This window comes from Eumetopias jubatus, unplaced genomic scaffold, assembly GCF_037043125.1.
Source record: "Eumetopias jubatus isolate StellerSeaLion01/CBP00866 unplaced genomic scaffold, mEumJub1_p1.0 scaffold_15, whole genome shotgun sequence".
NCBI classification, from domain to species: domain Eukaryota; kingdom Metazoa; phylum Chordata; class Mammalia; order Carnivora; family Otariidae; genus Eumetopias; species Eumetopias jubatus.
In genome coordinates, this window is record NW_028274821.1 from 57,432,287 (window position 1) to 57,457,909 (window position 25,623).

A 25,623-nucleotide genomic window follows, 5' to 3' on the forward strand; every position below is an offset into this window, starting at 1 on the left:
GAGTCATTTTCCCCAACTTTACTGTGTTGAATCCTTTTCCTAATTTGAAATGTTGCCTTTATTATTTGCTTAATAACTCCACTCTATATCATTGACCTGATTCATTTCCTCTTTTAATTATTGCAGCTTTATAGGTTGCTTTTCTGTCTGCTAGGGTAGGGCCCCCCATTACTGTTTTTTGTCAAAAACAGTGTTATTTTCATACATTTTCTCTTTTATATGAATTTTATGATCACCTTGCAAAGTTCCACCATGTTCATTTGGTTAATAGTGGCATCTGTTGCTATTATAATGGTATGATTATACTGGTTATGCAAAGAACCCTAATGCTTTTTAAAAAAAGTATTATTAGTCATCCCCCCTTTTTTAAGTTTTTTGTAGGTTTGAAAATTTTCCATAATATGAAGGTAGAAAGAAATAGGGAGTATAATAAACTCCTGTATACCCATCACTCAGCTTCCATAATTAACTCATAGCAAATCTTACTTTATAATCTTACCTTACCCACTCCTGCCCATTATTTTGTAATTGATTTCAGACATCATATCATTTCTTTTTTGAATATTTCAGCATGTATTTCTAAAGTGTAAAGGCTCCCTTTTAAAAAGTAATCATACTATTATTGCAGTTGAAAAAGTTAGTAATCCCATAATATCCAGTCAACAAAACTCTTACATATTTTTATGTTTTAGCCACTGTCCTAATGCATTTTACAACCATAAACTCATTTAATCCTCAAACCAAGCTGTTTAATAAGTACTAAAACTTTATTTTGCTGATGAGGAAACAGACACAGGTTAAGTATCTTGCTTGAGATAATAGCTCATGAGTGACAGAGTTGGGAGTCAAACCCAGGTAGCGTCTTGAGTGGATATCCTTAACCATTTCTCTTACATGCTGCTTTTTTTTTTTTTTTTTAAAGTAGGCTCCACATCCAGTGTGGAGCTCAACAAGGGCCCTGAACTCTGACCCCGAGATCAAGACATGAGCTGAAACCAAGAGTCAGATGCTGAACTGACTGAGCCACCCAGGCTCCCCTTCCATGCTGCTTTTCATATTGTTGCATATCATACGTTCTTTATAAATTTTCATGCAACTAGGGATGCCTGGGTGGCTCATTTGGTTAAGTGTCTGCCTTCAGCTCAGGTCATAATCTCTAGGTCCTGGGATTGAGCCCCTTGTTGGGCTCCTCCCTCAGCAGGGATTCTGCTGCTCCCTCTCCCTCTGCCCCTCCCCTCCTCCTTAGTGCTCTCTCTTGCTCACTCTCTCAAATAAATAAAATCTTTAAAAATTTTTTCATGCAGCTATACCTAGTTACCCCTGCATCTTCTAATATATTTAGTAGTCTAGGAAGACATACTGGGAGACCAAAACATTTGGCTACACAGACAATATTAAATTTTATTGATTATTTCTGTTTCTAGAAAGGACAATCTAATTTCCCCCATAGAAAGTGATAGAGGAGGGGCACTTGGGTGGCTCACTCGTTAAGCATCTGCCTTCGGTTTAGGTCATGATCCCCAGATCCTGGGATCAAGCCCGGCATTGAGCTCCCTGCTCTGCGGGAAGCCTTCTCCCTCTCCCACTCCCCCTGCTTGTGTTCCCTCTCTCGCTGTCTCTCTGGCAAATAAATAAAATCTTAAAAAGAAAAAAAAAAAGAAAGTGATAGAGGAGGTTACATTTTCAACTTATTGTAGAATTCCCTGCTTATTATGGAATTTTCACAGTCTTATCCAGATAAAGATTATATAACTAACAATTAGTAAAGCTTTCTAAAGTACGTACAGATTTTGGAGATGAGATTGATTAAATGGAAAGATAGGAAATGTCTCTTAACTTACTCTGTCCAGCCCACCTTTTCAGTGCTTTTTGGAGTCATTTTTCTAAAATATACATCTTGCTGTTATTTTAAATTAAATACTCTGTAACTTCCTACTATCACCTGAACAAGGTTTCAACCTATCTTCATCCAGTCTTGTTTTATCTTGTAGTTACCAGCAAGCATTCCACTAGCCATACCTGACCATCCTATATCCTTAACTACCACTCTTTGCACCTTGTACCTTCACGCTGTTTCCTCTGCTTTTATCTACCAGGGAACTATTCAGGCAACACCTAACCACAGTACCGGTACATAGTAGCGCTCAGAAAATGTTGAACAAATGAAGTCTTTCCTGTTCTTGCCTGGCAGACTAAATCACTTTTCTTTACATAAGAACATATTAAGTGTTCTACTATGATTCTTAGTTGGATTTTGAGGTGGGATGTGTGTGAGATTATTTTCATCTATAGGTCCTCAGTATCCAGACTGAAAATGCTTAATAAGATTTTGAATGAAAAATGGGAAAATAGGCTTATTTACAATTTAAGTTTTAAGAAGTGATTTGGGATTTTATTACTTTTGGTTGGGGACAGTCCAAGATGGTTTATATATATTTTTTTGTTCTCCTACTGCTTCTTGGTCATTTGGAAACCAGCACATGATTTATTTAATGACTTCCTTGTTGTAGTTTGAGAGTATCCTAAATACTATCTTTTTGAGTCCCAGTCAGTATTCCAGAATTTTCCTGACCTTGGATCTTAGGAATCTTCAGGCACAGAAAATGTTTAAGGCAGGGTGCCTGGGTGGCTCAGTTGGTTAAGCGACTGCCTTCGGCTCAGGTCATGGTCCTGGAGTCCTGGGATCGAGTCCCGCATCCGGCTCCCTGCTCAGCAGGGAGTCTGCTTCTCCCTCTGATCCTCTTCCCTCTCATGCTCTCTACCATTCTCTCTCAAACAAATAAATAAAATCTTTTAAAAAAAAAAGATAATTAAAAAAAATGTTTAAGGCAGAGAATAGAAACTGAACTTAGAGTGATCCAGCTGCCCTCTGCACCGTAACTTAAGCTTGTCTGCAGAGAGACCTTTCTGTAAAGGAAGCAGTTGTGAACATCTGTATCTATTCTTCTCAGTACCAGGAATGCATGCCTGTATTACTAGTTTACTACTTTACTTCCTTAAGATTTCAGAGCTAATCAGATAGGGTTTTATTTAGCCCCATTTTGCTCATTCATGAATGCTGAGCTCTAGGATCAAAACAAATAGAAAAATTTAAAAAGCATATAATACAAAATGGGCCAGGGAGAGGCATCTAGATTTCTATACTTATTTTTGCTACTTCAGTGCTTTTGGTATAAGAATTTTAATTCTCATTTAATTGCTGATTTTAAGTTTAAGCTTAAGTTCAGTCTTTCAATAGCATTGAGCACAGGTGACATAACTTATCCTGTTACATAATGAAAAACCATTCAGTAATACAAATTTGGGCAAAATGTGATTGGGAGTTAGCTCCTTGGTCTTTTTTCTTTTAAAGATTTTACTTATTTATTAGAGTGAGAGCATGAGCAAGGGGGGAAGGGCAAAGGAAGACAGAGAAGCGGACTCCCTTCTGAGCAGGGAGCCCTGTATGGGACTTGATCCCAGGACCTGGAGATCATGACCCAAGCCGAAGGCAGACGCCTAACCAACTGAGCAACCCAGGTGCCTAGCTCCTTGGTCTTTTAATAACTCATAGTACTGTAGCACTTGAAATTTTTGAACCCCACTTACAGCATTTTGGGAAAGTTTGGCTCTATTTTTAAGTACTTCAGGTTGGCCTACTAGATTTAAAAGCAAATACTAAGTTTTCCAGGATTCTAGTTATGTAGATAGAGCTGCAGGAAAATGGGTTACCTAGGCACCTTGTCTTATCTTTCTTGTATTTGTATGCTAAAAATTTCTGGCCAAGTTCAGTTAAGGCATTTATAGGAAACTTTTATAAGAACTTGTTTTTGTGGTATTTATAATTTGTAAAGCTTTCGTATATATTATTTGAGGTATTTTTTTGTTGTGTTTCAAAGTGTTGTGTTACTTTATTTTTAATTTCAATTGTTCATTGCAAGTACATAGAAATAGTTATTTTTGTATTTTGACACTGTATCCTGCAACCTTCCTAAACTCATATTTTTGCTCTAGGAGCTCTTTTTATAAATTCTTTGGGATTTTCTTCATAGACAGTTGTGATCTGTGAATAGAGATGGTTTTAGTTCTTCATTTCTTTTTTTTTTTTTAAAGATTTTATTTATTTATTTGAGAGAGAATGAGAGACAGAGAGCACGAGAAGGGAAGAGGGTCAGAGGGAGAAGCAGGCTCCCTGCCGAGCAGGGAGCCCGATGCGGGACTCGATCCCAGGACTCCAGGATCATGACCTGAGCCGGAGGCAGTCGCTTAACCAACTGAGCCACCCAGGCGCCCTAGTTCTTCATTTCTAATCTCTGTGCCTTTTATTTCTTTTCTTTCTTTATTGAATGGGCTAAGACCTCAGTACAGTGTTAAATAGGAGTGATAGGAGTGGACCTCCTTGCCTTACTTCCCATCTCAGAGGAGGGCACATTCAGTCTTTCACCGTTAGGTGTGATGTTAGTTGTAGGGTTTTGTAGATAACCTTTATCCATTTAAAGAAATAACTTCATATTCCTGTGTTGCTGACAGTTTTTTTTATTAATTATGAATTGGATGTTTACTTTTTTGTATGCTTTCTCTGCACCTATTGAGATGATCCTGTGTTTTTCTTTTTTCTTTTTTAAGTCTGTTATGTTAGTCACCATACATTACATCATTAGTTTTTGATGTAGTGTTCCATGATTCATTGTTTGCATATAACACCCAGTGCTCCATTCAATACAGATCCTGTGTTTTTTCTTGTTTAATCTGTTGAATTACAATATTTTACACAGTGTAAAATGAATTACGGTTTTAAAATGTTGAAGTAGTCTTGAATTTCTGTGATAAAACACACTTGGTCACAATTTATTATTCTTTTTAATATATTGCTGGATTCCATTCATAAATACTTCGAGGTTTTTTTTAATCTTTGTTCATAAAGGATATTGGTTTGTAGTTTAATTTCTTAGAATGTGTTTGTCTAGTTTCTATATCAGGGTATTGCTGGCCTCATAAGATGAATTGGAAATTATTTCCCCTTATTGCATTTCCTGCAAGAGTTTATTCAAAATTAGTGTTATTGCTTCCTTAAATATTTGATAGAATTTTCCATTAATGCTGTCTGGCTCAGGAGACTTCTTTCTGTCTACACCCAATGTGGGGCTTAAACCCACAACCCTGAGATCAAGAGTCACATACTATACCAGCTGAGCCAGTTAGGTGCCCCAAAATTCAATTTCTTAATAGATACAGGACATTCAGGTTATATATGTCATCTTAAGTAGCTTTGGTGCTTTGTGCCTTTTGAATTGTCTATTTCATAGACTTTGTTGGATTTTGTGAGCGTAAAGTTATATATAATATTTCCTCATCATTCTTTTAATATTGGTAGGATTAGTAGTGCTGTCACCTGTTCTGGTCTTAATACTGGTATTTATACATTTTTTTTTAATTTTTAAATTTTTATTTTTTTAAGATTTTATTTAGTTGACAGAGAGAGAGGACAGCTGGAGAGGGAACACAAGCGGGGGGGTGGGAGAGGGAGAAGCAGGCTCCTGGCTGAGCAGGGAGCCCAATGCGGGGCTCGATCCCAGGACCCTGGGATCATGACCCGAGCCAAACGGGTCAGATGCCTAGCGACTGAGTCACCCAGGTGCCCCCCTGTACATTCCCTTTTTTATCTGTTTGGCTAAAGATTTATCAGTTTTCTTGACCTGTCAGATCTAGCTTCTATTAATGTCTCTCTGCTTGTTTTCACATTTTTCAGTTCCATTGAGTTCCACTTTTATCTTAATTCAGTTTTTTTTCTGCTGGCTTTTGGTTTAATTTCTTAGTTTCCTAATTTTTGTTAAGCAGAAGTTTACACCATTGAATTGAGACCATTCATCTTTTTTTTTTTATTGCAGTGTAGTTGACATTACAATATTATATTAGTTTCGGGTGTACAACATAGGGATTAAACATTTATATACATTACAAAGTGACCACCGTAGTAAATCCAGCTACCATCTCTTACTATACAAAAGTGTTACAGTATTATTAACTATATTCCCTATGTTGTACATTGCACCCCCATGTCTTTTTTTTTTTAAACTGGAGGTTTGTTCCTTTTAATCCCTTTCCCCTATGTTGTCTGCTGCCTCCCTCCCCTCTGACAACAACCAGATTGATCTCTATATTTATGAATGTTTCTGTCTCTGTTTTATTTTTTAGATTCCACATAAAGTGAAATAATTCAGTGTTTGCCTTTCTCTGCCTGACTTATTTCACTTAGCATAATACCTATTAGGTATCGCCCGTATTGTTGCAAATGGCAAGATTTCATTCCTTTTTTTATAGTTGAGTAATACTTCATTGTATATATACACCACATCTTTTTTATCCACTCATCTATCTATGGACACTAAACGTTTCTTCCGTATCTTGGCTTTTGTAAATAATGTTGCAGTGAACATAGGTGTGCATATACCTTTTTGAACTAGTGTTTTCATTTTCTTCAGATGAATACCCAGAAGTGGAATTGCTTGATCATATAGTAGTTCTATTTTTAGTTTTTTGAGGGACTTTCATACTGTTTTCCATAGTGGCTGCACCATTTTGCATTCCATCAAGAGTTCCCTCTTCTCCACATCCTTACCAACACTTGTTATTTTTCTTTTTGATGTTGGCCATTCTGACAGGTATGAGGTTATAATCTCTTCTCCACATCCTTACCAACACTTGTTATTTTTCTTTTTGATGTTGGCCGTTCTGACAGGTATGAGGTTATAATCTCTTTGTGGTCTTGGTTTGCATTTCCCTGATGATTAGTGATGTTGACTCTTTTCATGTGTCTATTGGCCATCTGTATGTCTTTGGAGAAATGTCTATTCAGGTCCTCTGCCCATTTTTAATTGGATTGTTTGTTTTTTTGATAATGAGTTGTGTGAGTTCTTTATTTTGGATATTACCCTCTTATTAGCTATACCACTTGCAAATATCTTCTCCCATTTGGTAGGTTGCCTATTTGTTTTGTTTCTTTCACTAGGTAAAATCTTTTTAGTTTGGTGTAGCCCCATTTGCTTATTTTTGCTTTTGTTTCCCTTGCATGAGGAGCTAGATCCTCCCCTCCCAAAATATTGCTCAGACAGATGTCTAAGAGTTTACAGCCTATGTTTTCTAGAACTTCTAGGAGTTTTAGGTTTCCAGTCTTAAAAACATTTAACTCTTTATTCTCTTTGAGTTTTTTTGTATATGGCATAAAAAAGCGGTAATTTCATTCTTTTGCATGTAGGTGTCCAGTTTTGCCAGAACCATTTATTGAAGAGACTTCCCCATTGTATATTCTTGTCTTCTTTGTCGAAGATTAATTAACCGTATAAGTGTGAGTTTATTTCTTGACTGTTCTATTCCACTGATCTGTGTGGCTGCCTTTGTGTTAGTACCATACTATTTTGGTTATTATAGCTTTTAGTGTAGTTTGAAATTAGGGAGTATAAGGTGCTTCCAGCTTTGTTCTTCTTTCTCAAGATGGCTTGGGCTATTCAGGATCTTTTGTGATTTCATAGAAATTTTCAGATTATTTGTTCTAATTCTGTCAAAAGTGCCATTGGTACTTTGATAAGGATTGGGTTGAATCTAGATTGTTTTGGGAGTATGGACATTTTAACTGTATTCTTCCATAAGCACAGTATGTATTTCCATTTATTTGTGTCCTCTCTAGTTTCTTTCATCAGTGTTTTTGTTATAGTTTTCAGAATACAGGTCTTTCACCTCCTTGGTTAAATTTATTCCTAGGTATTTTATTCTTTTTGATACAATTGTAAATAGGATTTTTTTGTTTCCTTTTTTTAATTTTTATTTAAATTCAATTAATATATAATGTATTATTGGTTTCAGAGATAGAGGTCAGTTATTCATCAGTCTTATATAATACCCAGTGCTCATTACATCACTTGCCCTCCTTAATGTCCATCACCCAGTTACCCCATCCCCCCACCCATCTCCCCTCCAGCAATCCTCGGTTTGTTCCCTATGGTTAAGAGTCTCTTATGATTTGTCCCCCGTTCTTTTATTTTTTTCCTCTGTTTTGTTTCCTAAATTCCACATATCAACAAGATTGTATGGTAATTGTCTTTCTCTGATTTGGTTATTTCGCTTAGCTTAACACCCCCTAATTCCATCCATGTCGTTGCAAATGGCAAGATTTCATTTTTTTTTTTGATGGCTGAGTAGTATTCCATTGTGTGTGTGTATATATATACCCCACATCTTCCTTATCCATTCATGTGTTAATGGACATCTGGGCTCTTTCCATAGTTTGGCTGTTGTGGACATTGCTGCTGTAAACATTGGGGTACACGTGCCCCTTCTGATCACTACATGTATCTTTGGGGTAAATACCAAGTAGTGTAATTGCTGGGTTATAGGGTAGCTCTATTTTCAACCTTTTGAGGAACCTCCATACTGTTTTCCAGAGTGGCTGCACCAGCTTTCGTTCTCACTAACAGTGTAAGAGGTTTCCCCTTTCTCCGCATCCTCACCAACATCTGTCATTTCCTGACTTGTTAATTTTAGCCATTCTGCTTTGGTGAGATGATATCTCATTGTGGCTTTGATTTGTATTTCCCTGATGCCAAGTTATGTTGAGCACTTTTTCATGTGTCTGTTGGCCATTTGGATGTCTTCTTTGCAGAAATATGTGTTCATTTCTTCTGCCCATTTCTTGACTGCATTATTTTTTGGGGGTTGAGTTTGATAAGTTCTTGATAGATTTTGGATGCTAACCCTTTATCAGATATGTCACTTGCCAGTATCTTCTCCCATTCTGTCAGTTGACTTTTGGTTTTGTCGACTGTTTCCTTTGCTGTGCAAAAGCTTTTTATTTTGCTGAAATCTCAATAGTTCATTTTTGCCTTTGTTTCCCTTCCCTTTGGAGACCTGTCTAGCAAGAAGTTGCTGCAGCCAAGGTTGAAGAGGTTGCTGCCTGTGTTCTCCTCAAGGATTTTGATGGATTCCTGTCTCACATTTAGGTCTTTCATCCATTTTGAGTCTATTTTTGTGTATGGTGTAAGGAAATGGTCCAGTTTCATCTTCTGTATGTGGCTGTCCAGTTGTCCCAACACCATTTGTTGAACAAACTGTCTTTTTTCCATTGGATATTCTTCCCTGCTTTGTCGAAGATTAGTTGACCATAGAGTTGAGGGTCAATTTCTGGGTTCTCTATTCTGTTCCATTGATCTGTATGTCTGTTTTTGTGCCTCTACCATACTGTCTTTATGATGACAGCTTTGTAATAGAGCTTGAAGTCTTTGATTGTGATGTGACCCACTTTGGTTTTCTTTTTCAGCATTCCTTTGGCCATTCAGGGTCTTTTCTCGTTCCATACAAATTTTAGGATTATTTGTTCCAGCTCTGTGAAAAAAGGTGATGGTATTTTGATAGGAATTACATTGAGTGTATAGATTGCTCTAGGTAGTGTCGACATTTTAACAATATTTGTTCTTCTAATCCATAAGCATAGAATGGTTTTCCATATTCTTGGTTTCTTTTCTGATAGTTCATTAGTATAGAAATGTAATTGATTTGTGTGTATTAATTTTATACTGCAACATTACTGAATTCATTAATTCTAATAGTTTTTTGGTGAAGTCTTTAGGGTTTTTTATGGTATCATGTTATCTGCAAATAATGACAATTTTACTTATTCTTTTCCAATTTGGATGCCTGCCCCTTCCTCCCTTTGTCCTCCCCTACCCCCTTTTCTCCTTTCTTCTCTCTCTCTCTCTCTTTTTTTTTAAAGATTTTATTTATTTGTCAGAGAGAGAACAAGCAGGGGTATCGGCAGGCAGAGCAAGAAGCAGGCCCCCCTCTGAGCAAGGAGCCTGATGCAGAACTTGATCCCAGGACCCTAGGATCCACCCAGGCGTGTCTCTTTCTCTTCCTTTTCCTTTTCCTTTCCTTTCTTTTCTTGTCTGATTGATGTGGGTACTATACCTCCAATACTATGTTGAATAAAAGTGTCAAGAGTGGGCATTCTTTTCTTGTTCCTGATCCTAGAGGAAAAGTTTCCAGCTTTTTACCATTAACTGTGATGTTATCTGTGGCTTTGGTACATAAGGCCTTTATTACGTTGTGGTGTGTTCCCTCTGTACTCACTTTGTTGAGAGTTTTTGTCTTAAATGGATGCTGAATTTTATTTTTTAAAAGACTATTTATTTGAGAGAGACACACACACACACAAACACAGAGAAGGAACACAAGCAGGGGGAGTGGGAGAGGGAGAAGCAGACTTCCTGCCAAGCAGGGAGCCCGATGTGGGGCTCAATCCCAGGACCCTGGGATCATGACCTGAGCCGAAGGCAGATGCTTAACGACCTGAGTCACCCAGGCGCCCCTTTTTTCTCTCTCTCTCTTTTTTTTTTTAGATTTTATTTATTCATTTGAGACACAGAGATAGAGAGAGAGAGAAAGCATGAGCAGGGAGAGAGGCAGAGGGAGACGCAGGCTCCTCGCTGAGCCAGGAGCCCGATGTGGGGCTCGATCCCAGGACTCTGGGATCATGACCTGAGCCGAAGGCAGACGCTTAACCATCTGAGCCACCCAGGCGCCCCTCTCTTTTTTTTTGATGATTCTCGCTAGAGGTTTTTTTTTTTTTAAGACTATTTATTTATTTATTTGTCAGAGAGAGAGAGGGAACACAAGCACGGGGAGCGGGAGAGAGAGAAGCAGGCTTCCTGCTGAGCAGAGAGCCTGATGCAGGGCTCAATCCCAGGATCCTGGGATCATGACCTGAGCTGAAGGCAGACGCGTAACGACTGAGCCACCCAGGTGCCCCTGGCTAGAGGTTTATCAGTTTTATCTTTTCAAAGAATAAGCTCTTATTTCATTGATCTTTTCTATTGTTTTTTTAGTCTGTATTTTACTTTTTTGTGGTCTGGTCTTTATTATTTCCTCCCTTTTACTAACCTTGGGCTTTGTTTATTCTTCTATTTCTAGTTCCTTTAGGTGGATGGTTAGATTGTTTATTTGAGATTTTTCTTGTTTCTTGAGATAGGTCTGTATTGCTATAAACTTCCCTCTTAGAACTGTTTTTGCTGTGTCTTTACATCCATCCTAGTGGATTTGAAGTGGTATCATTATGTTTTTGATACTCATTTCCCTGTGGCTAATGATGTTGAGCATCTCTTCTTGTGCTTATTGGCCATTTGTTTATCTTTTTTGGAGAAGTGTTTATTCACATACTTTGTCCATTTTTCAGTTGAGTTATAGGTTCCCCCTACTCTTTGAAAGTAGAGTGTTCCTATGAAAACTTTTATAAGGGGTGCCTGGGTGGCTCAGTCAGTTAAACGTCTGCCTTCAACTCAGGTCACATTCTCAGGGTCCTGGGATCGAGCCCCACGTCAGGCTTCCCTGCTCAGCAGGGAGTCTGCTTCTCCCTCTCCCTCTGCTGCGCCCCCTTCTTGTACTCTGTACTCTGTAAATAAATAAAATCTTAAAAAAAAAAAGAAAACTTTTATAAGCCAAAATGGTATAAAGTGAAGAGAAGCACTTACTATTAATTTATATGGAAAAAAATTTGAGTGTTCCTAGACCCAAACATAACTTCTCTTAGGCTTTTCTGATACCTTCGGGCATATCTTACCAACAGATAACACAAATAAATCCAGATAAAGCACAGATGCTCACAGACACAGTTCAAAGCTATGGTGGTGAGATGCTGAAAGACCTTGGCAGTGCTAACATTTGTTGCTCAGGGTGCACACTGCTTCTATAACAGCTTGCAAAACAAACACTGAATTCTATTTTCACTTTTTGTGTTTTTTCCCACAGAAATGAAAATCCTCTTTAGATTTTTTTTTCTGTTAGTGAAAATAGGTACTAATGTTCTTCTGTAAAAAGCAAAGTGGTGTGATGTGAACTTTTGAAAAGCAAAGGATACCTGTATTCCTCTTTATTGTTTAGTTATAAACATTCTTTTTTTTTTTTTAATGATTTTTAAAGATAAAGAGCGTGAGCTGGCAGGGTAGGGAGGAGCAGAGGGAGAGAGAGTCCCAAGCTGACTCCACATTGAGTGCGGAGCCCTGCTCAATCCCACGAGCCTGAGATCATGACCTGAGCTGAATTAAGAGTTGGATGCTTAACTGACTGTGCCATCCAGACGCCTCTAATTATGAACATTCTTTACATATTCTGGATATGTATCCCTTACCAGAAGAATAATTTGAACATATTTTTTTCTCATTCTGTGGGTTTTTTCATTTTCTTTATGGTGCATGTCTTTTCCTTCTCAAATTCCTGTTACATGTATGTTACACCTTTTTGTAGTTGTCCCACAGTCCTTGGATATTCTGGTTTTTTCAGCCTTTGTTCTCTTTCCTTTTCAGTTTTCATGAATTCTTTTGATATAACCTCTAGCTCAGAGATTCTTTCCTCAGCTGTGTCCAGTCCTAATAAGCTCATCAAAGGCATTCTTCGTTTTTGTTACAGTGTTTTTTAATCTCTAGCATTTCTCTTTGGTTCTTTCTTAGGATTTCCATCTCTCTGCTTACGTTGGCTGGCTGTTTTTGCATGCTGTCTACTTTATTTGTTAAAATCCTTAGAATATTAATCAGTTATTTTTAAATTCCCAGTCTGATAATTCCAAAATCTATGCCATATTTTTCATTGTGATAAATGCTCTCTTTATTTTTTATTTCTCTTTCTTGTATGCTTGTGATTTTTTTCTTGATAGCTGGATATGATGTACCCAGGTGTAAGGAACTCTAAATAGGTCTCAGTAATATGGTGGTAAGGTGTTGGGGGAGGGGGAAGCATTCTCTCCTCCTGTGTTTAGGGCTCAGTCTTTCAGTGAGCCTTTGCCTCTGGATTGTGAACTTACCACAAGAGTTTTTCAGTCTCTTCCTCTTTTTTCTTCTTGTCTAACTTTGTTCTTTTTCAAGACTGTTTGGGCTGTTCTGGGTCCCCTGAATTACAACCTTATATGAATTTTAGTACGAGCTTTTCCATATCTATAAGGAAGGAAACTGGAATTTCCATAAAATGATGTTGAATTTGAAGATCAATTTGGGGAGGATTGCTATCTTAACAGTATTAAGTCTTGCAATCCATGAATATGCAGTATCTTTCCATTTGTTTAGGTCTTTAATTTCTTTCAACAGTGTTTTGTATTTTTCAGAGTATAAGTTTTGTGCCACTTTGGTTAAATTTATTTTTAAGTATTGTTTTTGATGCTGTTGTAAATGATATTTTCTTAATTTTCCTTTCAGTTTATTTAAATGATACCATATGGAAATATAATTGATGCCGGTATAGTGATCTTTTATCTTGCAACCTTGATGAACTTGTTTACTTGTTCTAATAACTTTGAGTGGATTCGTTTGAATATTTTACATACAAGGTCAGGTTATCTGCAAATACATATAACTTTACTTTCTTTCCAACCAAGATACCTTTTATTTCATTCCCTTGCTCAGTTGTCTTAGCTAGGATCTTCAGTGTAGTCTTGAACAAGTAGTGAGAGCAGACATCCATGTCTTGTTTCTGAAAGTAAGGGAAAAGCATTAAGTCTTTCACTGTTAATTACAATGTTAGTTACGGTTTTTAAAATCAATGTTCTTTATCAAATTGAGGAATTTACCTTGTATTCCCTTGTTGGGTGTTTTAAATCATGAAGGGGTATTCAATTTTTGAGTTGTTCTTAGTGGTTGTCCGGGGGACATCTTGTAACTAAAGTAGATCATTTAATACCATCTTAATTTCAATAGTATACAAAAATTTTGCTTCTAGGCATACAGTTGGCCAACAGAACATGAAAAGATGTTCAGCATCACTAATCATCAGGGAAATGCAAATCAAAACCACAATGAGATATCACCTCACCCCTGTCAGAATGACTAAAATCAAAAACACAAGAAACAACAAGTGCTGGTGAGGATACGGAGAAAAAGGAACCTTTGTACACTGTTGATGGGAATGTAAACTGATGCAGCCACTGTGGAAAACACAATGGAGGTTCTTAAATTAAAAACAGGGGCACTGGGTGGCTCAGTCGGTTAAGTGTCTGCCTTTGACTAAGGTCATGGTCCCAAGGTCCTGGGATCGAGCCCCACATTGGTCTCTGTCGGGCTTTCTGTTCAGCAAGGAGCCTGCTTCTCCCTCTCCCTGTGCCTGCCGCTCCCCCTGCTTGTGCTCTCTCTCTCTCAAATAAAATAATATCTTTAAAAAAATTAAAAATAGACTGCATCACCATATGATCCAGTAATTCCACCACTGGGTATTTACCCAAAGAATATGAAAACACTAACTCAAAAAGATATATGCATCTCTGTGTTTATTGCAGTAGCCAAATGTGGAAGCAACCCATGTGGCCATCCAAGATAAATGGATAAAGAGAACGTGGGGTGTGTGTATATACATACGTACACACACATGCGTGCACACACACACAGTGGAATATTACTCAGCCATAAAAAAGAATGAAACTTGGCATTTGTAACAACATGGATGGTATAATGCTAAGTGAAATAGGTCAAAGAAAGACAAATACTATATGATTTCACTAATATGTGGAATTTAAGAAACAAACAAAAAAGACAAAAAAGTAGAGAACAAACTGATGGTTGCCTGAGATGGGAATGTTGGGTAAAATAAAGTGAAGGGAATTAAGAGTACACTTACTGTGATGACGATAGAGAGCAAACTGATGGTTGCCTGAGATGGGAGTGGTTGGGTGAAATAAAGTGAAGGGAATTAAGAGAACACTTATTGTGATGAGCACTGAGTAATATATACAATTGTTGAATCACTGTTCTGTACATCTGGAACTCATAGAACACTATGTTAAAAAAAACCACTATGTTAATTACACTGGAATTAAAAAATAAAAATTTGAAAATTTTGCTTCTTTATAAGTCTGATCCTTCCCATTTACTTTTCTCTTATTGCCACACAAATGTGCCCATCAGGATTTATAATTGTTCTATTATGTATTTGTCTTTTAAATCAGATGGGGGGGGGCGTCTGGGTGGCTCAGTTATTAAGCGTCTGCCTTCGGCTCAGGTCATGATCCCAGGGTCCTGGGATCGAGCCCCACATCGGGCTCCCTGCTTGGCGGGAAGCCTGCTTCTCCCTCTCCCATTTCCCCCTGCTTGTGTTCCCTCTCTTGCTGTGTCTCTCTATCAAATACATAAATAAAATCTTTTTAAAAAAATCAATCAGGAGGGGAAAAAAGATATAAACCAAAAAATACATTTATAATGTATGCTAATTATGAGTTATTTGTCTAGTAATGTCTTAATTCGCCTTCATTTTTTGAGGAATAGTTTTGCTGGATGTAGAAATTTTGGTAAGTTTTGTTCTTTCAGCACTGTTTTCTGGCTTCTGATTAGAAGTTATCTCTTATTGAGGATTCCTTGTGCTTGATTAATTGTGCTCTTGCTGCTTTCAAGATTGTCTTTGGCTTTCAACAGTTTGTTTATGATATATCTAGATGTGGATCTTTGTGAGTTTATTCTGCTGGCAATTGTTGAACTTCTTGTTTATGAGGCTTAACGTTTTTCATTAAATTTGGATGTTTGGGGTCATTATTTTATCAAATATTCTTTTTTGTCCATTTGTTTCCTCTCCTGCTGGGAATCCCAGTAATGCGTATGTTGGTTTCTGAGTCACATTTGTTTTTATTTCTTTAGATGGGGTAATCTAAATTGACATATCTTCATTTTCACAAATTCTTTTTTCCTCTTATTCAGGTCTGCTGTTCAGCCCATCTAGCTTTTTGTTGTTGTTATTGTACTTTTGACCACAGTTCATAGTTGGTTTTTTTCCCTCAAAAAACTATTCATTTTATTTTTTATAATTTTTCTTTATTGATATTCACAATGTGCTAAAATATTTTTTTTCCTCATACTGTCCTTAGTTCTTCAGCCACAGTTTCCTTTAATCCTTTAAACAATGCAGCTGATTTAAGGACTTGTCTGATAAATTCAGTATCTGGGCTTCTATTTTCTATTGTTTGGTTTTTTACCCTGTATATGGGCCATACTTTGTAGGTTGTTTTTTTCCTCATGTTCTGTAGTAATGTGTTGAAAACTAGTTGGATGTTTAAATAATAAAATGTGGCAACAGAATTTTTTCTTGCTGTTTATTGTGATTCCTTGTTTAATTAGTTTTCTGACCCAATTCTGTTTTGTCTATATTCTTGTGTTTGGCCAGTAAAGACTCCACTTGGTTAGCTAAGCAGTCAGCTAATGATTAAACAGTGATTCCTTAGTTTGATTTGATTTGATTTCCTGGAACCGACAAGTTCCCTGGGCATTGTAGAGCAGCTCTGTGTGCATGTTGAGGCACACCTTTAACACTCAGCTAGCCAGTTTTGAACTCTGCCTTAGCCTTTAGTTCCTCCTTGTGCAGATCCTCAAATTCAGCCAGAGATGATAGTTTAGGGCCTTCTAATGAATTCTCATGACTTTCCTGAGTGTGTGTATAGCCTCTACACATGCACAGCACTACACATGGGCCTAGTCTTCTATATTCTTAGGAATTTGTTAGAGTTTTTCAAAGCCCTTCTGTGTATCTCATATCCTTGCTTTCCCTATTAAATTTTTTGGTTAGTCTGTTGTTCGACCTAACAGGCAGCTTTGAAGTTCAATATTTGTCTATCATTGTCAACACCACACCCAAGGAAAATTATTTTGATACTGTCCAAGTTACAGATCAGGTCAAATATAGATAACCTTGCAAGTGAATTTTTCTAGGGAACCATCAGAAAGGTCAGATAGTGACAATTCTTTGGGATTAAGGCTTTGAGGAAATTTCAGCACATTGTTGCTGCTTGTCTTCACTTTAAATGTGATCTGTTAGTTTTAAGGTTACCATAGCTCTGGAGATCAGGGCTTGGGACTAGGGCATGTTAAGACACCACAGAGTTCACTGTTCTTATTGAGGGTCAGCTCTTTTTCTTAAATAGATGCTCTTTGAATTCCTGCAAACCTTTGGTTATTTTCTAAATTCTGTAAAATTGATTCTTAAAATTTTTGCTAATTTTCTCGTTGCTTTTATTGAAGAAAGAAATTCTGAGTGTCCTGACTTGCCATGTTGGTTTTAGCTTATTTACTCTTAGCTTGTCCTTTCTGTCCCTTCCTCAGGCTCTTTTACTGTACTGTTAGATGAGGGTCTTTCTGGGTTTCTTCGTATTTGAAATACAGGATACTGCCAAGGACAGTCAACTGCAGTTATTTAGAATAGCAAAAGAGTGAAAACAACCCAAATGTTTCAAAATAAAGAAATCGTTTTTTTTAATGTTTCGTCTATATATTCATATGATGGAATATTACAGAGTGACTAACAATCATGTATTTGGAGACTATTTTATAGGAAAATGTATGATTATGGATGGGAGAAAAGTATAAAATGCAGTATATGCAAATTTTTGAAAATAAGTTTTGTAAAGAAATAAACACGTATACACCAAAATTAACTGCTGGAAGGAGGTGTATCAAAATAGTAGCATTTCAGAGAAAGACAATTATCATATGATCTCACAGATATGTAGAATTTGAGAAACAAGGCAGAGGATAATAGGGGAAGAGAGGAAAAAATGAAACAAGATGAAACCAAAGAGGGAGACAAACCACAAGAGACTCTTAATCTCAGGAAAAAACTGAAGGTTCCTGGAGGGGAGGGGGGTGGGAGCGATGGGGTGGCTGGGTGATGGACATTGGGGAGGGTATGTGTTGTGGTGAGCGCTGTGTATTCTGTAAGACTGATGAATCACAGGCCTGTACCCCTGAAACAAATAATACATTATGTTAATAATAAAAAATAGTAATAAAGGATAGTGCATGATTAGAAAAAATGGTAGGATTTATTTCTGGGTGGTAGTTAGGTGAGTTAAAAACTGTATTATGTACCACAAAGTTGTGTTAATTATTTTTTGTGATAAAATGCAGTAATTAGTGTGATACACCTGTACCTATACTGTTTTTCACTCTTATGAGTTTAATTAAAAATTACATGGCTGTTGAGTTTTGATGATTTAACATAAGCTCTTATAAATATTTGAAGAGATGCTGTAAGAACGTGCTAATAATACCTGACATTGGCACTAACAAAAAATGTATATGAGCAGTTGTTAATCCTAAGAGTCTACTCTGTAGGAAGGAGTTTTTGTTGCACTGGGGTATAATAAGGTGAATTATTAGGCAGATGAAAAACATGTAGTCTGATTTATTTGCATTTCATTTTTTTCTTTTCAGGCGCATATTAAATTTCCTATTGACTACCCATATTCACCACCTACCTTCAGATTCTTGACCAAAATGTGGCACCCCAACATTTATGAGGTAAGAGACATATGTTGTGAATTTCTCTGAAGATGTACTTTTTAGAAACAGTCCTTTAAAATAACCTTTATATCTCCATATGCTGTAGCCACAAGGGAGTATTCATGGTTCCCCACTTTTAGTTAGTAATCTCTAGTTTAATTGTTCAAAATTGAAGGTAGTTTTATAATACCACTGTATATTATATTTAAGAATAAGGTTTTAGGGGCGCCTGGTTGGCTCAGTCGTTGAGTGTCTGTCTTCGGCTCAGGTCATGATCCCAGTGTCCTGGGATCGAGCCCCACATCAGGCTCTCTGCTCCGCGGGAAGCCTGCTTCTCCTTCTCCCACTCCCCCTGCTTGTGTTCCTGCTCTCGCTATCGCTCTCTTTCTCTGTCAAATAAATAAATAAAATCTTAAAAAAAAAAAAAAAGAATAAGGCTTTAAACCTTTGTTACTTATTGCTAAGATTATTATAATGCCTATGTGTTAAGACTTGCATTTCAAAAATTTAGTATATATAAAGTCATACAAATTAGTGTACCTATCCTATAGTGTCACAACAGTGGTCACCTGTTGCTGTGATCAGAAATTGAGCTTTTTAGGGGAATTTATCCTACTGCATTTGGACTGGCCTCCTTTTAGGAATTGCTCAGAACAGTTGAGAACCTCTTTTAGAATAAATCCAAGGTGAGGTTCTTTTACTGGACAAATTCACATGCCTTCAGGAGTCTTTTCTAGTTTTGTTGGTGAAATGTACTTACCTTTGGGCTAATCTGTAAGGATGCTAGAATGATGCATTTTGTTTCTCAGGATAATTATGTCAGGATCCTGTAAAATATCCTTAGAGTCTACTCGTTTACCATTCTGTAATATTTTTCATTGTAATAAGGCTCTAAGGTGGTTTCATTTTATTGAAGCTGTGGTCTAAGCATAAAATTGCTTTTTAAAATTGGCAGCATTAGTTATGATAGTCCCTTTTATTGGCCTGTTGGATATTGGGAAACTCCTTTGCTCCAGAAACAGAGCAACATAGTCTTTGAATTGCTTGTGGGCAAGAAATGGAGAACTTACTCTAGAGTCCTGAATTTGGATCTCCATCTGTATAAATTAGCACACTGGAGCATCTTTAGTGTTTTTTACAACTTGCTTTTTCTTTGAGGTAGTATCTTCGTTTTGTTTGTTTTTTTCTTTTCTATTTATTTATTATTTATTTGAGAGAGAGAGAGTGTGTGTGTGTTTGTGTGTGTGTGTGTGGGCGGATGGGGGAGTGGCAGAGGGAGAGAGAAAATCCCAAGCAGACTCCCACCTGGGTACGGAGCCCAACTCGGGGCTCAATCCCACAACCCTGAGATCATGACCTGAGCTGAAATCAACAGTCAGTCACTTTAACTAACTGAGTCACCCAAGTGCCCCTCTTTTTTTTTAAGAAGCGGGGAGGGGCAGAGGGAGAGAGAGAGAGAATCTTAAGCAGACTCCATGCCCAGCAAGGAGTCACACATGGGGCTCAATCTGACAACCCTGAGATCTTGACCGAAATCAAGAGTCAGATTTTTTTTTTTAAAGATTTTATTTATTTGTCAGCAGAAGCAGGGGGAGCAGCAGGCTTCCTGCTGAGCAAGGAGCCTGATGTAAGACTTGATCCCGGGACCCTGGGATCATGACCTAAGCTGAAGGCAGCTGCTTAACCAACTGAGCCACCCAGGCATCCCAAGAGTCAGATGTTTAACTGACTGAGCCACCCAGGGACCCCTCTTTTCTTCTTTAAATAGAACAAACTGGTGCTCAAAAGGTGATACATAGTTACATTTCCAGAAATAAGCTCCCAGAATATTGTTTTAGTATCTTTAGTATTTGACATAATCACAATATGAATAAACAATAGTAAATACCTTATATTATTCTGTATAACTAAGTTACCCATTGTAGGAGAGAGATATAGAAGCAATTCGCTGTTTCATAAGTTCAAAGTGATTTCAGTACACATAGAAATATTTTCGTGTCTCTGTCCATGTAATATATATAGAGATTTTATTTATTTTTAGATAGATAGATTTTAGATAGCAAGAGAGAAGTGAGAAGACACAAGTTTTTGTTTTGCTATTGAGAACTAATTTACCATAAAGCCATGTATTCACTTGTTTCCATCTCAAGTTATCTAATTTCCAAATCCCTCTCAAATAAGAAACAAAAAACAAAGGAAAGAATTCAAAACTGTGAAGGATTAAAATGTAGGTAAACTCCCCTTTCCAGTATGTTCTCACTATTAAGGTAGGCCATTTAGTTCTGTCTCCTTAAGATTTAGCATTGGATCATTATCTTTAAAAATATTTTTCATATTCATAATAAAATTTTCAGTGGTAAAATAATGCATACATACCTTACAAATATGCAGTTGTTTTCCATGCCATAAAAGTTTTCTTTTAAAAGAAGTGATAAGTCATAGTTAGCAATTTAATTTGATGTAGTCATGGTGTTCATAAGAAACTCTTCTCACATAAGTTATCTTTGCTACATTTAGAAATGGTATCAGAATTGAACTCTTTTAAAGATTTATTTATTTTAGAGAGCATGCACATGAGTGGGAAGGGCAGAGTAAGAGGGAGAGAGAATCTCACTGGTCATGGAACCTGATGTGGGACTCAGTTTCACAACCCTGCGATCATGACCTGAGCCTAAACCAAGAATCAGATGCTTAACCAACTGTGCTACCCAGGCGCCCCAGAATTGAGCTTTTTGAGGGCCTATGTCAGTATTTGTGATTCTAGAGAATAGGGCTCTTGCTTCTTGGCCAAAGGGATATTCTTGGTGGTGGTTCTCTACTCACCCACCTGTGTTGTCCCCTAAGGTGGACACATGGTGAACCTCAATATCCAATTGTTCTAGTCACTAAAAAGTTTACTGCAGAGTTATTTATAATAGAACTGCAGGGGAGGGAGGGACAATGAAACAACCCAATCAAAAAACAAAAGCAGACTACTCAAATGCCAGAAAAAGGGACTTGATGAAAGAGTTTTTGATAGGGGATCCTGGGTGGCTCAGTTGGTTAAGCGTCTGCCTCCGGCTTAGGTCATGATCTCAGGGTCCTGGGATGTCCTGCGTTGCAGGGAGCCTGCTTCTTCCTCTGCCTGCCACTCCCCCTGCTTGTGCTCTCTCTCTCTCTCTCTCTGACAAATAAATAAATAAATAAATAAATAAATAAATAAATAAATAAATAAAATCTTAAAAAAATTTAATATGAACTTGTCATCAATCATTCTACTCCTATCTGCTTTGTAATATGTTGAGTGAGCTCAAAAATACAGTTTCCTGGTTACATACAGGTAACTGCATATTCAATGTAGACAACCAGCAAACCCTACTTGCCCCACAGACCATGTATTAAAATGAGGTTTTCATACATACTGTAATTCACTATGAACTTTACAGCTATGGCAACTCAGAATCTCCCTGTTCTTTATCATTTATTTTAAAAAATTGGGGGCTGCGCCTGGGTGGCTCAGATGGTTGGGCGTCTGCCTTCAGCTCAGGTCATGATCTCCAGGTCCTGGGATCAAGCCCCCCACATCAGGCTCCCCGCTGGCTCAGCGGGGAGTCTGCTTCTCCCTCTCCCTCTGCCTCTCCCCCTGCTTGTGTGCTCTCTCTGTCTCTGTCTCTCTCAAATGAATAAATAAAATCTTTTTATTTTATTTTATTTTTTTAAAGATTTTATTTATTTATTCATGAGAGACAGAGAGAGGGAGAGAGAGAGAGAGGCAGAGGGAGAAGCAGGCTCCCAAGGAGCAGGGAGCCGGATGCGGGACTCGATCCCAGGACTCTGGGATCATGACCTGAGCCGAAGGCAGACGCTTAACCATCTGAGCCACCCAGGCACCCAATAAAATCTTTTTTTAAAAAAGTTAAAACTAAATAAAATATTTTTTTTTTTTAGGGGTGCCTGGGTAGTTCAGTCGGTTAAGCATCTGCCTTTGGCTCAGGTCGTGATCCTAAAGTCCAGGGATCAAGCCCCACTTCAAGCTCCCTGCTCAGTGGAGAGCCTGCTTCTCCCTCTCCCTCTGCCTGCCTCTCTGCCTATTTGTGCTCTTTCTCTCTCTCTGTCAAATAAATAAATAAAATCTTATTTTTTTTTTTTTTTTAGAATATACTGATTTTTTTAGAGTAGTTTTAGGTTCACTGCAAAACTGAATGGAAAACACAGTACTTGATGATCTTTATGATACAGTATTTTTAAATTTTATTGTTTTAATAAAGATTAAAATTAGATCCTACTGTTTTAATAGGCTTTTCCTAAGACATGTTGTCTTGGGCTGCCATAACAATATCATATAGGGAATGGCTTAAACAAAAGAAATTTATTTTTTCATAGGTTAGGAAACTAGAAGTCCAACATCAAGGTACCAGCATGGTTTGTTTCTGAAGACTCTTACGGCTTATCTCTGTGTCCTCACATGGCTTGAGTAGAGAGCGAGCTAGCTCTCTGGCATCTTGTATAAGGTTTTTTGCCAAGTCTATAGAACCGTAACTTTTTGGAATAGTAAAATTTAGGCTTTGTGAGTGGTGAATGGGCCTAATTACACATAGTTTATGATCTTTGTAATAATTTAGGTAGATGGTATGCCATTATCAACTTTTCAGAAATTGAAAGAACTGCATATGTCAAGAGTCCTTTACAATAAAGCTGTAATCATAAATTATATTTTAATATTATACAGAAGAGACTAGGTAAAAGCAATAGTAATACTGTATTAGGGTTCTCCGGAGAAACAGAACCGATAGCATATATAGAGATATATATTAGAGGAGGTTTATTATACAAGTTGGCTCACATGGTTATGAAGTCTGAGAAGTTGCACAATCTCTGCAAGTTGTAGAACTGGGAAAGCTGGGAGTATAATTTAGACTGAATCCGAAGGCCTGGGAACTAGGGAGCTGCTGGTGCAAGTCCTAGAGTACCAAGACCCAAAAACGCAGAGTTCCATTGTTCCAGCTCAGGAGAATTTGTCCTTTGCCATTTTGTTCTATTCAGGCCCTCATCAGAATGGTGGGTGCTTGTCCCATTAGGATCCCTATCCCCGTTATGATGGATATTCTTTACTTAGTCTACTGATAGAAATATTAATTTCTTCTGGAAACATCCTCACAGACACACCTAGAAGTAATGTTTTACCAGTTATCTGAGCATCCCTTAGCCCAGTCAAGTTGACACATAAATTTAACCATTCCAGATACCTATCTTTTTCAGCCATTCCTCCCTTCCCATCCACATACGGTCTTTCTGTCCTCTGTGTACACCACTGTGTTCATAGCGAGTATAATTAGGAAGTATATTTGAATCCTTTAAATAGCAAGATGTTTTAAAATAAGGGTTTACTCCCTTCTTACTTGATAACACTCAGTAAAATTATTAGATAATGCAACAAATGATAGCTCACCTAGTTCTGCTTCAATCTCCTTTGCTCATTTAATGTGCATTTCTTTCTCTTTGATTCAATTATTATTCTTTTATCCTTTTGGTGGAATTATCTAAAAGAGCTATGGTTTTTCTGTGATTTCTCTGGGAATTTGCTTTGTTATTCCACCCAGGAATCAAATAATAAAACCAAAGAAGTCATATTAGAATTGATTACAAATAAAGTTGTAATATTATATCCTCTGATGATTTTTCAATGCTAGGATAAACTGCTTAAGTTCATTATTCTTAAACTTATTTCATATAAAATTTAAATATAAAATTTTAAAATTCTAAAACTTTACAATTTTTATTAAATAATGCTTTCATTTCAGTGTCTAGATGTTATAAACATACTAAAAATGTTAAGTTTAAACCCACTTCTTGGGGCGCTTGGGTGGCTCATCGGTTAAGTATCTGCCTTCGGCTCAGGTCATGATCCCAGGGTCCTAGGATCGAACCCCGAGTTGGACTCCTTGCTCAGTGGGGAGCCTGCTTCTCCTTCTTCTTCTGCCCCTTCCCCTGTTTGTGCTCTCTGGCTCTCTCTCTCTCTGTGTCAAATAAAATCTTTAAAATATATATATATATATATATAAAATAAAAATATTAAAAAGTTAACCCACTTCTTAAAAATAATTTTAGACTTAAAAGATTTGTTTCCACAATAGTACAGAAAGTTCTCATAAAACTTTTACTCAGCTTTCTCTAATGTTAACTAACATCTTATACAAGAATAGTACATTCATCAAAACTAAGAAATTTGGTACAATACTGTTAAGTAAACTACAGACTTTATTTGGAGTAAAGTGTGGAATGGGGAAGGTTTTTTTTTTTTTTAAGATTTTATTTATTTAAGAGAGAGCATGAGAAGGGGGAGGATCAGAGGGAGAAGCAGACTCCCCACTGAACAGGGAGCCCAATGTGGTACTCGATCCTGGGACTCCAGGATCATGACCTGAGCTGAAGGTAGTCGCCTAACCACCTAAGCCACCCAGGCGCCCATGGGAAAGTTAAAACATATATTACTTGTCTATAGCTGCTCTATGTTCCTCTATAGAGGTGAGACAGATTTTGTTTCTGTATTGTTATTAAATCATCAGAAACATGCTTGAACTGTGTGGTCTTAATCCACATAAAGATGCCGAGTGCTTGTTAAAATTTTGTTATCGGGGCGCCTGGGTGGCTCAGTCATTAAGCGGCTGCCTTTGGCTCAGGTCATGATCCCAGGGTCCTGGGATAGAGCCCTCCATCAGGCTCCCTGCTCAGCGGGAGGCCTGTTTCTCCCTGTCCCACTCGCCCTGCTTGTGCTCCCTCTCTCACTGTGTCTCTCTCTGTCGAATAAATAAAAAAATAAATAATAAATAAAATTTTGTTTCTTATCAGTATTTATTATCATTTTTAAAGTGTGCATTTGATGAACATTAAAAATTTATATAATTTTACTCAGTAGTCTTTAAAAATGGACCTGCGTAAAACATTTCTCTTTGAATCCAAATGAATACGAATGCTTTCTTATGTGCTAATCAGAAGTGTGTAACCTAATATATTTTGTTTGCTTTAACTACTAAGATAAATTGACATAACTTTTGTACCCAGTAAAATATATTTTTAATTGTTTCCATCATTAAAACAAGTCATCATTATTCGATTTGTAAAATATTCTTTATTTCTAAATCATTAGAGAAAAGTTTTGTAGAATGTTCCTGTAGAACTCTCGAAGTCTCTGTGTGACTTTCACCTTTTTATATGAGTCAAACAAGTAAGGTAGAAAGTCACCAGAAACCAGAGGATTTTGATTCTGATTTGGTGTTGAAATTTTACCTAGCAAATGCAATTTAATACTATACATTATTAAACGTTTGAATTCTTTGTTATGCTTTATTTAGATTTTAATTTTTCCTTATAGTTTTTCTTT

General features: G+C 37.2%; 1 protein-coding gene across 2 annotated transcripts in view; it reads left to right on the forward strand.

Moving 5' to 3' along the window:
• UBE2R2 (ubiquitin conjugating enzyme E2 R2) overlaps nucleotides 1-25,623 on the forward strand; it is a 112,896-nt gene that overhangs the window by 62,463 nt on the left and 24,810 nt on the right. For both annotated transcript variants that reach the window (XM_028115199.2, XM_028115198.2), the window contains exon 2: nucleotides 18,195-18,281. In XM_028115199.2, coding sequence (XP_027971000.1) covers nucleotides 18,195-18,281 — 87 coding nt within the window. The remainder of the gene's footprint in view (nucleotides 1-18,194; nucleotides 18,282-25,623) is intronic.